Source organism: Callorhinus ursinus, unplaced genomic scaffold (genome assembly GCF_003265705.2).
Source record: "Callorhinus ursinus isolate GAN/ISIS: 27379988/994484 unplaced genomic scaffold, GSC_fseal_2.0 scaffold20, whole genome shotgun sequence".
Classification (NCBI taxonomy): Eukaryota; Metazoa; Chordata; class Mammalia; order Carnivora; family Otariidae; genus Callorhinus; species Callorhinus ursinus.
The window spans coordinates 8,845,412-8,862,155 of NW_027397082.1; the positions used below are offsets into that span (position 1 = coordinate 8,845,412).

Sequence of the window (16,744 nt, forward strand, 5' to 3'; positions counted from 1 at the left end):
TCCAGAGAAAAAAGTCTCTGGTTGGAATCTCTTCTACCCCATTTTAACTTCTTATACAGGGAAGCTGAAAATAGTCAACATGGCAAAGCTCTTCAGCTACTATTCCACAGTTTAAAACCCTGCACCTGAGAGATCACTTCTGGCTTGTCTTCATCAGCAGCAGCTCAATGCTCCTGAAAGCGATATGCTAAGTCAGAAGTGCCTAATTTGTTTTAAGTTTTGTTCTGAACCTCACAAATGTAGAACTAGATGATCCCAGGGTCCTGGGATCAAGCCCTGCATCGGGCTCCCTGCTCCGCAGGAAGCCTGCTTCTCCCTCTCCCACTCCCCCTGCTTGTGTTCCCTCTCTCGCTGTCTCTCTCTCTGTCAAATTAATAAATAAAATCTTAAAAAAAAAGAAACTGCCATACTATTAAAAAAAAAAAAGACATAAGAATGGCATAAAGAGCAACTGAGGATTCAGAAAAAAAACAAGTAAAAGTCAGAACCGCCATGTGTCATTCCCAGTTGCTAATTTATGTCAATGTAGCAAAGCACAAAATTGACACACTTTATTAGAATATGTTTGTAACCCTAGGGCTTAAGTAGGAAACTTCTAGTTCAGTCAGTGGTGTTACATAATGCAGGTGTGAGTTTCAAGATCCCTAGAAGATAAGCTTTAAGAGGGTGATGAACATGTGGGCAACGGTTCTGTGTGGAGCCATGACCTTGAGGCTTTGGGTTGCTCCAGCATCATCACTACCAGATCATCACTGTCCCACTTTACTCTTCAGCATTAACCAGGAGAGTGACTGGCAAGTACTTCGATAAAAAAGCATTTCATTTAAAAATCAATGAGCTACTTTTCTTTCCAAGGAAAGTATACCACACATGAAAAATGAGAATGACTCAAAGGCAAAACCAAGTAAAAAGGCTTGTCTCTAAAACTACTTAGTGCTTTTCCAAGAGAATTACACAGGGGTTCCACAACTCGTGATAACGCAGCTTCTGACCATATACTTACAGAATATCAGACTATTTTTGACCATGGGACAGTTTATAAGCAACCAGTAAAAAGTTTACTATTCACGAGCAAACAATTTAACATTAAAACAGAGCTGGCTTTTTGACGATGGCAATTAGCTTCTTCGTGTTCCAAACACCAAATAACATTTTCCCATTAATTTTTAAACCAATGTGGCTTTAACTTAAAATAAACTGTACATCAAAAGAATGGAAAATAAACAGCCAGGAACACAATTTGACGAATTGGATTTATTTAGTTTATTTATCTAAACAGGGACCATTGGATCTCTTTAATAGGCTGACAGTTGCACTGGGCTGGTTAATAAAACATTCAACAGTGTCTTCAGCCAATATAGAAATGCAAATCCCATCAGAAATATTTTATTCATGAGGCAGTAATTTCAGTTACTACCAGTGCCTTAAAAAAAAAAGAAAGAAAGGCACTTTGCAAATAAACAGTGCCATCTAGTGACTAACATGAAGCCAAATTTGCCACAGGCTTATGATTAATCTTTCAAAAATCTTAACCTGTTTTTACCTTTCCTCTTTATTTCTTAGGTGAGATCAGAGAGGCTAGGCAAAACAAGCACATAACAGAAAAGTCGATAATAATTTGTTAAGTCATTTAAGAAGGATTGTAAGCAGAGACAACTACATTAAAACCAATAAGCTTTCTATTCTTTTGTTTGTGTTAAAGCAATTTAGCACTGTAAAAATACACTTCATCTGCTTAGAAAACTCAAACTGCTAGAGATGCCATAATGTCGTGACAAAAATCTGCTCCCTCTGCCATAAAATGGCACTATAACTTTAATTCCAATGACTAAAAAAAATTCATAAGTTTAGGTAAGAATAAATATTCCAATAAAATTGCACGGCCCAATGAGAGATCTGACACCAATTAAATGACTTACATGCACAGAACGTGTGAGTGCACGCACACAGATGTATTTGCATCAGTGTACACTTCAACGTGGTGAATGACTACAGTGGACATGGAAGTTATATTTGCAGGTGAGAAGGGTCAAGAACATGAACCTTTACAGCATCTTGGATTAGGAGACCAGAGTGACACACATGCACAGATCAGTCCCCTTCTGGTATCACTACAGCTGAAAATAGACTTTTGGTTTCTTCCCTATCCAGTGGGTCCATTTCCTATGTCAGCCTCTGGATTTACTGGAGGCTCCGTGAGTAGAAGAAGATTTACCAGGGTCAGTGCCTAGAATGAGAATCCTACAAACAAAGAAGGCCACTTGCCTGATGATTTTTTTTTTAAGTTTCATACAGCAGGGCTTTAGGAACAACTGTCTTAAGGAAATAACTACAAACGAGGAAAATCACATATGTGCACATAAATGTAGTGTTACTTTCTCCCTTAAAGGCCAAGTCATATCAAGATAACTAATACAGTCTTCAGTTTGTGTTTAAGAAATATTGAAAATGTAAAATGAGTTCAGTTTTAGACAGATATGGAGAGCCATGAGTATCTGCTTGCCTTACCAATACTAATATATCTTCCATGGAAGAGTAGCTTAGAAAAAGAAATCTCAGTTGTGTCTAATTTTAGAGTTGTAAAATCTCCATAATGACAGGCAACAGGATCTTTCTCATACAGTTGTGGATTAAGTGAGTAGTGTATTTAAAGTATCCAGCCCTGGGGGGCCTATGATTTTATTTCTCATCACATTCTAACCCAGAGAAGATATGGAGAAAGTACAACAAAAATGATCCGAGGAGTCACACTAAAAATGTAATTCCAAGGGATATTTTAATAAAAGCCATAATATTGTTGAAACCCTTTGACTTGATAATCTGCCCTCTGAGAAATGACCCTGATGAAATAATCCTGCTCTAATATGTTCATCGTAGCACAATAAATTACAGAAAGAATAAATGGAAATATATTACAATTCAACAAAAGATGAACTAGTATCACTGACTGAAATATTATGCACCCACTAAAATGATTCTGAATTTATAGAACTGAAAAATACCAACCTTAGAATCTTGTGTTAAAAAAAGGCGGAAAAACCGTGAGTTGAGAAACATCATTATTATGTAAAATAAAACAATAAATTATGCAAGGGAGAGGGGAAGGGAAGACTGGAAGAAAACAAATCAAAATGTAAAATGTGGATCTTCTGGGGTAATAGGGATAAGGTGTTTTTTTTCTTCTTTCTATTCTTCTTTATTTTCAGAATATTCTATAATGAGCAGGTATTATTTTTACAGAGAATCAAAAAACAAATGTAATTTTTTTTTAATGGTAAGCATATTTATTAAGTGCATATAGTGGAAGAAAATTTCTTTTCTGGAATGGTTCTGTCCACTTTGGCTATCTTACTTCCTTCTAGAATGCACTTATGTTCCTGCAAGAAGGATAAGCTGATACTATAATTACAACATATTACCGCTGACACTATCTAAATCTCTAAAACATGATTTCATGGTTTTCTACAGCTTCCACAGAATAGAAGTAAAATATCTCAGGGAGTCATAAGAACAGAAAAGATAAAATGTAAACAGAAGCATCAAGTTCTTGACCTTTCAACAAAAATCAAAATTTAAAAGAGTTCAACTTTCTCATTTGCACTTCTTTAATCTATCTTAGACTTTAAAAAAAAAAAAAAACAGAATACGTCTACTGGCTTCACTCATAAACTCGGATACTCAAGTTGTCCATTCACCTGTTAAAAGAGAGTGCAGGTAGTAGCAGTAAAAGCTTCAAGCTGTTCCACAACATCCTTTGAACCCTGACCTAAGGGACCAACTCCGATAGTCTGCAGGTAGTTGGGTTTCCAGGACCATTCAGCCTCACTGCTGAGACTGTCAATAGAAGTGCCATTCTCTGATGTAGACAGCTTTGCACTAGGAGCTGGTCTAACAATCACATCACATAGTCTGCCAAACAGGAAAAGGACAGCATTCGGGCACCAATGACCTGGGATAGAAGTGAACTTGAGACGGGGGCTAAAAAGCCCTACTTCTAACATTCATTACAATCAATTCCTCCACCCCAAACACTGTATGTGCGTGTCCATCTTAAAGGAAGTTCAGCTTTGTTACAAGAAAAAAAGAATATGCAACTACACAAATATACCACAAGATGGCGCCAGCACCCCAGTACAATATCAGAGATGTAAAAGGCATTCAACACACCCTGTCCTTACGTGACTTTTGGAACCTTGTCCTGGTACATCAGGTACTTGTTCCTTTTTTTTTTTTTCCTTATGAGGCTTGGTCAAACATTTTATACAATGTTAGGATTTTTTGTTTGTACGAGTTTAGGGGTTTTTTGTTTGATTGATTTTATTTTCTTAAGAAATAGTACTCTTAAACTTGGAAAACCCTCTACTCCATATCCCCCACTCTTGGTTGGCTCATTTCCCTGTGATAGCCTGACGTGACACTGCTTGAGCTAACCTTACACCAATATTGAAGAAAGAAATCACCAGAACAATTTAAATATATGAATTCTCACTTAAAATTGTTTTCAAATACATAAAGAGGATATTAAATTGATATTTATGGAAACATGAAGCTGGAGATGGGGGATTGCAAAGGATCATGGAGAAAACATAAGAAAGTGTGTTTAGATGATTTGATTCTGGCCCTGGCTCTAGACAACATTTGGTCTTCCTGGTCCTCCATTTCCTCACCTAAAAATAAGATGACTGGATTCTAACTTTTTTGGCCTAATATTCCCAACTTACACTGAGACCGTAAGAAGCCAAAAATAAACAACAGGAGGCTTTTGGAGGCCAAATGTCCAGGATAATAGAGTATCATCATGAATAGCAACAGTATAAAAGGGAACATAGTGATGACCACTGCCTTCCCTTAACTTCCCACAATTATGAATACAAACTATAACCTGATTTTTAAAATCTTTTAAGCAGTTTTATTTATTCAGTTACAAATTAAAATATATGACATAAGTCATTGTAAACAGTAGACTATTGTTTTTTTAATTTTCAGATACACACAATTATCTGCTAAATACTAATAAACATTAAAAGTACATTGAACTTTTATGCCAGTCATGACAGAGTAATTGGTACATGACTAATCCTCCCACTCTAAACAACTCTAAAAATGGACAAAATGTAGGTAACAACTGTCTTTCAAGAACTGGACAATAGGCAGTGTAGAAGTACAATCCTTTGGAGAAGAGAAGCACTTGAAATGAGCCTCACAATTGCTATGGTTCTCAGCCTGTAGGTACTTTCCAGACTACAGCATGTGGAGATAGAGCCCAGATGGAGCACAGCGTGTCCCTGAGCTTAAGAGGCAGACACTGGAGTTTGGGACTGAGATGGAGAGAATTTAGCACAGTAGTATAGAGAAGGGAGTTACACAGAGAAGGGGCTCCAGAAATCTATAAAGCATTCTCCTTCAGCCTTCAGAGAAAATGAGTTTGAATATGCAGAGGGCAAAATCCCACAAAGCCTTGTGGAGAACAGGTACTGGGGGGCTATGGATGGAATGGAGATTCTGGAGGTCATCCAAAGCAGGGAGACAGAATTCTGACCAAACACAAGGCAGAGCAGTCATTGAATGCTCCAGTCATTCAAATGGAAGCCAAGAAAAGCCATACCTCAAAAGTAGGTCTACTGTAGACATGTCCTTAAACACTTTAACAATAGCCTTGAGAGGATCAATCTGATCTGCTGGTAAGTTACCTGCTTGCCCAAATAAAGCTCAACATTCTCTAGGGGGTGTCTGGCTGGCTTAGTCGGTAGAACATGTGACCATTGATCTCAGGGTTGGGAGTTCAAGCCTGATGCTGGGCATAGAGCTTACTTGAAAAAGAAAAAAAATTCTCTAAAACATGCATCAACAGCAGAGGTGATAACATGTCATGGAGGCAAAAACTGGTTCTTGAGAGGATGAAAAATTTTGGATATTACAGAGATGGGGCCCTCCAAAGGGTCATAGTATGTACAGATATATAGTATATCTGTAGCATTAAAATTTCATGGGAGTGGGAGGAGGAAGGGACAATTGGGAAAAAAAAAAAGCCTAAAAAGGTTCCCGGGGGGGGGGGGGTGATAATGAAAAAAAGGTTGAGATGCACCACTCTAAAGGAAACCAACAAAATCTAGGCTTTTAACAATGTATGATCCATAATACCAAGCACGTGATAATAAAATTCCTAGACATGTGAAGAAGCAATGGAACAGAACAGACAACCTACTAGCTGACCTGGATTTTATTCAGCAGGCAATGAGCAGTCCATGGGATTTTGCAGAACAATGTGACATATTCAGATCAGTGTGTTAGAAAATAACTCGAGACTGGTGTAGAGGGGGGTTTAGAGCGGGAGAAGAATAGAAAGAGGAAAGGCTGCTACAAACATCGAGATGGAAAAACATGAGAGCTTCCAGTAGTGGAGATGAAAGTGGGAGATATTTGAGGGCAGGACTGCTAATTCTCAGTGATCAACTGGACGTGCAAAGTGATGGCGAGGGAGAAATTAAAGATTAACTCGGAAGTGACTAGAACTTGTCAAATTTAAGTGTTCGTGTTTAAGGGACTCTGGGATAAAGTAAGTAGTAAGAAGTAGCAATCTAGAGCTATAGAGGTCTGGGTCAGAAATGCAGGTTGGTGTAGACCCAGTCATTGAAGCCACAGGAGTGGATGATGCCACACAGAGTAAGACAGTGGGAGTCAGCGGAGAAGCCTGAAGAATCCAGTGTCTAAGCAACAGGCAGAGGAGGAGGGGCCGGGAAAAGAAAACAAGTAGACGGTAAAAGTCGAAGAAAGAAGTACTGAGCTGTCCTCTGCCCTTCCTCATCGGTACAAATGGTCCCCCAAGGTCTCGATGTCACAAGGGGAGTAGCACATCTGCTTCATTTGCAATAACAATGAAGGACCATCTGTGCTATTTTTCTTGGGGTTCAATGTTTCTAGGTATAGCACCATAAGAAAGTTATCAAATGTTTTTAAGAAGATAGCCTTCATTCCTTTAAACAAAAAAGAATTAAATATAAAAAGATACTATGAATCAAAAGGGAATTATGTACCTATTTTCTATACCCTGTTTGAACACCTCACGTGGTATGGTAAGGAAAAGTGCAGGAAGATGTAGATGAGGCGTCAAAGGACCACTCACTTCTCAAAGGCTTCTCATCAATCCAGAGTAAAAGCCAAGGTCTTTACCATGTCTACGACGCCCTTGTAGATTTTTCCCTCTGCCTCCCTCTGTAAACACATGCGCCTCTTCCTCTTTCACTCACGCCACAGAGAACACTCTAGCAAAAACAGCCATGACCACTGTGCTAGCCACTCTCACCCATTTACTCACTTTATTTTCATTTATAGCACTCATCACTCCCCGAAATTACGATATAGATGTATTTGTTTATTTGTTTCTTGTCTTTCCCACTAGAGTTTAAATTCCATGAGAACAAGAACTTTATCTTAATCACAGCTTTTTCCAAGCACCGAGGGCAATGTTTTACACACAGCTGGGTTTGAGAATGATGTGTTGAATGGCATGCAGAATCAATCTGAACTTCTTGGTTCTATCATGCATAAAATGGGGATAGTCATCCACATCTACTCTGTCTACTCCTCATACAATGAAATGAAATAGTGTATATTAAAGCACTTTATAAACTTTAAGTCACTATACCACGGAAGGTGGGGGCTGGTAGTGGTAAAGGATGCTTCCTGACACAATCAAAGAAAGTTGTTGTGCTAATAATTATCCACATAAATACATGAATTTTTAATGACAGCCCGGAGAACAGATGTTCAGATCACAGTTACTGATTCCATTTTTCTCTAGAACAGAAAATATGCCTAAGAAATACGTACCCAAGTATACAATACCCAAATACCTAAAAGACTCTAACCAGATTATATTCTTCAGGAGACAAAAAAAAAAAAAAAAAAAAAAAATGAAGATTGAGCTAGCTGACTTATAAGCAACAGAAGCAATTTAATTTCTGAAAAAATTTTTAAGAAAAGATTACAACTAAATTCAGTGTTATGAGCTGAACTGCGTCTACTACCTCAATTTATATGTTGAGGTCCTAACCTTTGGTACCTCAGAAAGTGACTGCATCTGGAGAAGAGTTAACTGGGTTACAACAAGGCCACCAGGGTGGGCTCTAGTCCAATGTGACCGGTCTCCTTCTAAGAAGAAATCAGAACATAGTCACACACAGAGGGAAGACCATGTGGAGACCCAGGAAGAAGACAGCCGTCTCCAAGCCAAGGAGCGAGGCCTCAGAAGACACCAACCTTGCTGACACCTTGATGTCACACTCTCACCCTCCAGGACTATGAGAAAATAAATTTCTGTTGTTTAAACCATCCAGTCTGTGGTACTTTATCATGGCAGCCCTCACAAACTAATATAATTTGTTATTTTAGAAACCAAGAGAGAAACCTTTGTAAAGGAGTTTCATAAAGATGAGGTTAGCAAACTAAAATAATCCTCATAAATATTTTACTTTACTATCATCATTCATATTGAAACACTAATTTTAATTAGAATTGTCTAAGTATAAATTTGAGTTGTCAAATTCTCAAATCAATTTAAATTTCCTCATTATACTTCATATTCTCCCTAAGAGAACCCACCTTTCGCAAAGCAATTAGAGAAGGTTTTATCTAGCACAGAGCACAGGAGCTGGGCAGTTATGCTTCTTTTCTGAATTTAGGCCCATGGCAGATTCCAATTTTTTTTTTAATTAATGGAAAGACAATTTAAAAGGCAACTGCATCAGAGTCACTGATGTAGCCTATCTTGACTTCTCAGGAAAGTATCCATCAAAATATAAAATAAATATGCGTAACTGCAAATCACCCTATCTCCAGATTCTAGGGGGATTTCTACTGGGTCTGGTACCACTCTAGTCTAGAAGACACAGCCTCCATAAGCAAAACACTTAAGGCAGGAACAGAGGCAGAAAGATCCTCATAAATTCTTGACTTTCTTTATGAATTTGGACCCCAGAGTCAGAAATGAAGTTAATTCACATACTAAGACATGACTCCTCTGTCATTTACAGGTAAAGCTCAGTTCTTCGTCTGTATCTTTTTTTTTTAAGTAGTAAATACACATAACATAAAATTTACTATCTGAACCATTTTTAAGTGTACAGTTTAATAGTGTTAAATATATTCACACGTTGAGCAACCGATCTCTAGAACCTTTCATCTTGCAAAACTAAAACTCTACGCCCATTAAACAATAACTGCCTGTTTCCCCCTCTCTCCAGTCCCTAGCAACCACCATTCTACTTTGTCTCTTATCTTTGACTACTCCAGGTACATAATATAAACAGAATCATATACTGTTTGTCTTTCATGATCGGCTTATTTCACTTAGCATAATGTTCTCAAGCATGTCATGTCATGTCATGTTCGTGTCATATCATGTCATAGCACATGTTAGAATTTCCACCATTTTTAAGGCTGAGTAATATGCATGTACCATATTTTGTTTAACCATTCATTTGCTGCTGGACACCTGGGTTATTTCCATCTTCTGGTATTGTGAATAATGCTGCAACGAACATGGGTGTGCAAATATAAAAACCCTGCTTTCAATTCTTCTGGTTATATATCCAGAAGTGGAATTGCTCAGCTCTATCTTTCAAACTCCTATTACTTTCTAATTACTAACAATTTCAACATTATATGTGTAAATTTGCATTCTTAAATTTGTATAAAGTTGGTAGAGTTGAAAGTCCGATACATAGGGAGAGAAAGCTAAATATTCTCTTGGAGCAACTGGTATAAAGGATCACTTGTATAAATAATTAGTTGAATTATTTTTGTCCTTTTAGTGGGAGGCGTGTAACATATCCTTTTAAGACTCTAATAAAGCCTATGGCACCTATCCCAGGAGAAAAGTGCACATGGGAATGGACATCCAAAAATACCTATATAATTTCAGGTCATTCATGTGCCCCTGAAGTCCATCTATGAACACTGCATCTGAAAGGCTGCAGACTAAGAAAAGCCCAAAACTGGGTTTCCAAATTCTAATAAATGCTAAGTATCAATAAATACTCTCTAAACTCAGAGGACGACATGCTTTGGATCTATCTGTGAGTCAGGAATCCAACGTACCTCATATTCCACCAGTAGCTAGCTCTTTAAGTATTTTTAGACCCCCAAGCCATAAATAATTAAAACTGTGCTGTCTTTTGCACCGGCTTCCAGAGACTATGCATATCGGCTAACTGGCGTGTGGAGGAAACAACAGAAAACAGAGGCGAAAATGCAGTTTAAAGATTGGTAAATATGACAGAGAGGGGTAATCTGACTCACAAAATCTGTTTCAAGTTTCCCCATTTCTTGCTTGTAGCTTCGCATCCTGTTGCTGTACATTCCTCGACTTTGGGGTGGTATCTCTCGGACTTCCAGATCCATCTGTTCAAGCTGGCAGGGTGAGAGGAAAACGTGACTTAAATCATATGCTTATACTTTATTTGGCCAGACATTTAGAGCTGAAAGGATTTAATCCCAATGTCTCATTTTACACCTGAGGAGCCAGGCCGAGGGAGCTAGCTGCCTATGATCAAATAACATTGGAACTGCTTTGGGGGCTTAACTTTTGTTTACGTCAACAAATAAATAGTTCCTGAGTGCTTGCTTGGGACATGTGGAGTGCCAAAGCACTCACTTTGTCAAGAATGTTTGTTTTTTTTTCACACATATGCATTAATCCAAACATCTTCAATAATAACAATTTTAATACCTTTGGTGTGTCCTATCATTCAATCTAACCTCACCTGGTTTGGTCTTCTGACCCCAAACCAACAACCAGGACTATGGGAACATAAAACAAACCATATTTCTACCCTAAATCTATAAAATGTCAGCTCAGCCTTAGTCATTTGGTGAAAATTCTTCTGGAAACTCTTTTCTGATTAGGAAAATCACATGCCAACCAGGATGTGATCTCAACCTTCAGCCTAACTCCTTCTACTTTATAACCATGTTATGGCATTAAATGGATACAGTAATTTACTAAATTACACAAAGCTCACTGATATCACAACCGCATACTTTTCAAGAATCTGGCATTAATAACACTTTGGATACAACACATGCGCATTTACTGAGAGGCAACACATAAAGAGTGTGACGGTTAAGAACACAGGCTTTTGAGTCAGACGCCTGCATCCACATCACAGGCTCCACTACTTACTAGTTGGGCAGTCTCGGATGGGTTTATTAACTCCTCTGGGCCTTACTTTTCTCATTTCTAAAAATAGACAGTCTTTTGTAGGACAGCTGTAAAGATTATATGGTGTAATTCCTATAATGCGCTTACAACAAAGTCTCTTGCTTGGTAATGACTAGATTAATGTTAATAATAGTAGAGATGATTACTGATGATGCGGAAGAAATACAGCAAGTATAAACACAAGGTATCAGAGGTAGCTTATTTACACTTGGCATTAAAAAATAAAAACCACCACCAACAGCAAATTGGCTTAGGCCATGTCAAATAAACTTACATCCAAAAACGCTGCTTATATTTTACCTTTTAAAGCTTTCTAATGAGTTATTCCCATGACTACTATAAGCTTATCACTAATAAAACTTTTACTTGTCCAGGGGCGCCTGGGTGGCTCAGTGGTTAAGCAACTGCCTTCGGCTCAGGTCATGATCCTGGAGTCCCGGGATCGAGCCCCGCATCGGGCTTCCTGCTCAGCAGGGAGTCTGCTTCTCCCTCTGACCCTCCCCCCTCTCATGTGCTCTCTCTCTCTCATTCTGTCTCAAATAAATAAATAAAAAATATTTAAAAAAAAAAACTCTTACTTGTCTAGCATTAGAGACTGAATAACGATAGCAGCTCTCAGATAAACCAGAAAACCATGTTTTAATTCATGGGTCTTAATTTTTATTGAGAGAGAGAGATAGTTTTAATTAGATTTAAGCAGTGACTACTTAAATTATTGCCATGCCGCAACATAAATGTGAAGCACCAATAAATTAAATTGTTACTCAGCAAGGTCATTTTTTAAAATACTTCTCCCGGGGGGCACCTGGGTGGCTCAGTCATTAAGCGTCTGCCTTCAGCTCAGGTCATGGTCTCAGGGTCCTGAGATCGAGCCCCGCATCGGGCTCCCTGCTCAATGGGAAGCCTGCTTCTCCTTCTCCCACTCCCCCTGCTTGTGTTCCCTCTCTTGCTATGTCTCTCTGTCAAATAAATAAATAAAATTTAAAAAAATAAATAAATAAAACAAAATACTTCTCCCGGGGGGCCTGGGTTGCTGTTGGTTGGGCGTCTGCCGCTCAGGTCATGATCCCAGGGTCCTGGGATTGAGCCCCGTGTCAGGCTCCTCGCTCAGTGGGGAGCCTGCTTCTCCCTTTGCCTGCCGCTCCCCCTGCTTGTGATCTCTCTCTCTCTTTCTAATGAACAAATAAAAATATTTTTTAAAAATTTAAAAAAAAACACTTCTTTGAAATCATCATTAAGTAGCTAGTTCTAACAAGGTGAGCAGGATCATCCAAATAACTGCCTAAGTACATGTAAGTGAAAATCCGAGAGTTAACTACACTGCTGTTTAAGGCATTTTATAAAGACATTGAAAGCGAAATTAAAAGTAGGTAAGAAAAAAAGGAAACACACAACAAGCACTTTCAACGAAACCAGGAATAAGGTTAACATGAACTTGTTTCGTGTTGTCCCAACATTCAGATGGCCAATACAACGTGGGGGCCATGGTAATCACAAGACAAGCAGCGTCCAAGAGATTAATACAAACCAGTTGTTCGGCAGAAACACAAGTAATCCTAATAAGTGAAATCAAAAAGAAGTTTTTCTGCCAGGGTCCTCCCTTGTCCAAAGGAGAGGATGTAATACAATGAACAGCGTCCTTAATAAGGATGTCATCGGAACTAAGTAAATCAGCTGTCTGATCATTTTAAACAAATAGAAACACCTATCTTAGATAGAACTCTTGAGGTTGGTCACGACTGAAGATGACTACAAGCTCCATGAGGGGACGACTATGTTTTATACTTCTTGGTCCAGTAAAATCTTGGTTATTAGGAAACCAGCTTTCTAACATCATTGAGTACCTTGATGGCTCAACAAACCAACTCAGATTTTGAGGCAGAAGAACTGCTCCTGCGAACTCAACAACAACTTAAGGGGTCAACTCAAGATCCAAATAACTGAGCAGTTGCACCACACTACTGATGGGAAGCTTCCAGCCAGAAGGAAGGGGTGTCCTAACGGGCAGTTACGGTATGCAGGAGGTCAATCTTTTTACATGAGGGCCAGAAAGCATGAGAGAAATAGTTGAATATAAAAAGAAAAGAAAGTAAGGAGACAAGCATTTGCAAAAGGGAGAAACTGTCAAACGAGAGGCAAACATTCAAAGCTGGGGAGTTGGAAGCCAAGCTGCCGTGGCAACAGCACAGCAGAGATGAGAAGCGAATCTTCTGGAGCCTGGAGAGCATCCGACATTCTGACAGCTAGAAAAGAGCCAGAGAAGACGGAGCAGTGTAGTGCATCTCGCTACCTCAGCCCTCCAAGTCACAGAGCAAAGGTCTGCTGTGTTGTGGGGAATGACAGCCACCTACTTCTGCAGAGCCCCTAAAACGGCAGCCCCTTGTGTATGGCCCTGTCAGCCAAAGTCAGTCAGTCGGTCAAATAAGCCTGGAAATGCTCCAGGCTTTAGCTGCCTCCTACAGTCCCTTCGCAGAGATTCATAATGCCTAAGCCTCCTTCAGGGTCCAAGAAGATTCTGTAGAAAAACAACTGAAAAAGATGCCAACCTCCATTTTTTTCTAAGCTAGCTAGTTTCCCAAACTTACTTGAACTGGTAACAGCGGTCACCAGAAACACACTTGGAGAGTTGTTCTAAGTAAATCAGTAAGTATGTACTGAAGGAACCCCAAGTAGCACCCTTGAGTATTTAGGAAAGCGACACACTCATTTGGGACCACAATGCAGTAACAAGTAGAGTCGTACTTGTGATACTTGGCTTTGAAACCAAAAACTGGGACACAATACTTTTTAATACTTTTTGTTCCTTGATTTGCAAGTTTATTTATATCCAAAAGTAGTGGATGAGCTGGAGCTCTGGGTTTAGCACATTTAAATACAAGTCCATACTCCACCACTTGCTGGGTGTGGTACCTCAAAGTTACTTAATCTCTCTAGGCCTCAGTTTCCCCCGTCTACAAAATGGGGGCAAGAATGGCATTGAGAATCACTGCTCTGTGGGTCTCTCACCCTCCCACATGTCTTGCTGGGCACGCCAAGAATGCGAGGCCCTGACCGCTCCTTTCCCAAGCCATATCTCAGGGTTGTATTTACAGGGAGCAGCCCTGGGGGAGGAAATACTGTGTCCCTCTGGGACAAACAGCAGGCTCGCTCTCAGGCTGCTACAAAGCAGGGCATTTCCCAGGCTCCAGGTTTCCCTCCTGTAAGGTATTCCACTGTGTGTAGGCATTCTTCCAGGCGAACTTGCATCACCCTGTGAGAGCTGGGGCTCAGGGACCTGAGGTAGCGAGCTGAAACTGGCAGCACCTTTTGTCTCTGACCTAGGAATTCTTTTGTCTCTGACCCAGGAATCTCTTGTCTTCTGCCAGCATCCATGAAACTATGGCAAGCTCACCTGTTACAAAGCAGGGAGGGGAACATCTCAGATCTTTAACACTTCTTGATGAATAGCGTTTGTCTCACAGGGCTTGTGGGAAAATTAAATATTATAAAGCAAGTAATATGCTTAACCCAGTGTCTGGTACTCAGTATGCCTTTAACAAGCATGAGCTATTTCTAGCTATTATGAAAAGTATTATGAAGGAATAAAAATTAAAGGTGGACCTTTCATGAATCCCAAGAAACTATTAAGTTCTCTTCAACTTAAAAACTGATGAAGTCCGAATTATAAAATGCTAATCAGAAATGTTTCATGTTTCTACATAGTATAAAACAGGCTAGAGAAAGGCATCAGCAGAAAAGGCTCTGGTTGTATGTTACAATATATGACCATGTCTGTACCTACCAGTTCTTTTGCTTCTTCGAATTGTTTCTCCACATTTGCAACCATCTGCTTCTTCTCATCTGAAACAAACAATAAATACCAAGGAATTGCTAGGAATACAAGTAAATGTAATATATAAAAACCTCTATTTTTGATATGCCTTTTCCTTTCTGGTCAGAGTAGAGAATTACCACATCAGGCAGACGACCGGATCATTCTTTGGTGGGTTAGGAACCACTTTAAGCCACTGCGTCTAGGTTATATACAATCCTATGGAGTACCTAATTATGAAAAGATGCCATAACATTTCTAAGAGAAAACAAAAATTAGTTGGTCCTTTAGAAGAATCTGTGTCAACAACAAATGTGCAAATTTAGTGGTTGCACAAGGAGTCTTTGGAGTCATGACTTTAATAAACTGGGAATAACTGACTTATGAATACAATTTAAAAGTCACATGGGGTAAATGGGTGATGGGTTAAGGAGTGCCTTTGTAGAGATGAGCACTGGGTGCTGTATGTAAGTGATGAAGTCCATTTATTCAGAGACTACACCTAAGTTTTGCGCTAAGCAAATTTATTGAACATTTATGGTTTTGTGTCTAGCATCCTTCTTTTCTTAGGCAATAATCTCACTCTTTTGAGGCTCTCCTCTTCACCAACCAGGTCGATGTAAGATGATATCTCCTTCCATGACCTTGCCACTTTGGTCATAGTGACTTAGCAAAGCACGGGCTTCTCACCCTAGCTGGACCAATCCCAGGAGCTCAATCCCTCTTGCCACATTAGTCTGGCAGGTGAAAGTGAAGACTGCATATAACTCAAGTAAACCAATCAAAGTCCTAGAGCAACAGCAAAGTCTTTTCCTCTCTCTGGTAGAGTTATGACGACCTGAGTCTAGAAGTTGTTGGCATCCATTGTTCTAGCTACAAGGACAGCCACTTTGCAGTGGTTAAGAATGAAGTCTATATTGAGAAAGAAACAAAGCTGAGGGATAGGTAGTAGGTAAGTAGGTAGGTAAGCAAGTAGGTAGGTATATTTAGTTAATTAGTTTCTTGTTCCAGATAACTCTGAAACAGGTTTTGCTTGACTTTATCATGATTTGTTTTCTTGAACTAACACATTTCTTTATTTAAAGTTAGGTTTCAGGGTGCCTGGGTGGCACGGTCAGTTAAGCATCTGACTCTTGGTTTCAGCTCAGGTCATGATCTCAGGGTCTTGAAATCGAGCCCCGCATCGCACTCTGCGCTCAGCGTGGAGTCTGCTTAAGACTCTCTCTCCCTCTCTCTCTCTGCCTCTCCCCACTGCACACATTCTGTCTCTCTCAAATCAATCAATCAATCAATCAATCTTTAAAGTTAAGTTTCTGTGAACCTAACGATGACCAACTAATACAACAACGAGAGAAGCTTGAAATGGGTACCACATTTAATAGCTAACTAACTCTTCAGGAGGATAGTCAACACTAAGTGGGGAATCTTTAGTAGAAGTTATTACTTTGCTAGAACCATAATTAGGTTCTGCCATCCCCAACTCCTTCCCTTTGATCCCCCCAAACTGGGGGGGGGTAGCTGTCACCTAAGATGTTTTGTGCGTACTCCAAATAGGAAAAATGCATATTTGAAATTAAAATTTAGTTTGTTTTTCCCTCTTTGAAAAAGTTAAGGCTACATATGGCCGGATTAAAAATTTAGTATATGACCCCAAATTTATTTGCTCCTGGCACATGTCATCTGTCTGACACCTCCACAAGTTACAGGAGAAG

General features: G+C 39.4%; 1 protein-coding gene across 7 annotated transcripts in view; it reads right to left on the reverse strand.

The window, feature by feature from the left end:
• The window catches only part of VTI1A (vesicle transport through interaction with t-SNAREs 1A), a 364,802-nt gene that overhangs the window by 339,120 nt on the left and 8,938 nt on the right, over positions 1-16,744 (reverse strand). For all 7 annotated transcript variants that reach the window (XR_012381659.1, XM_025881066.2, XM_025881071.2 and 4 more), the window contains exons 2-3: positions 15,003-15,061; positions 10,300-10,410 (exon numbers count right to left, since the gene is read on the reverse strand). Coding sequence is in view for 6 of the 7 variants with exons in the window: in XM_025881066.2 (XP_025736851.1) it covers positions 10,300-10,410; positions 15,003-15,061 (170 nt within the window). In the remaining variant the exon portion in view is untranslated. The remainder of the gene's footprint in view (positions 1-10,299; positions 10,411-15,002; positions 15,062-16,744) is intronic.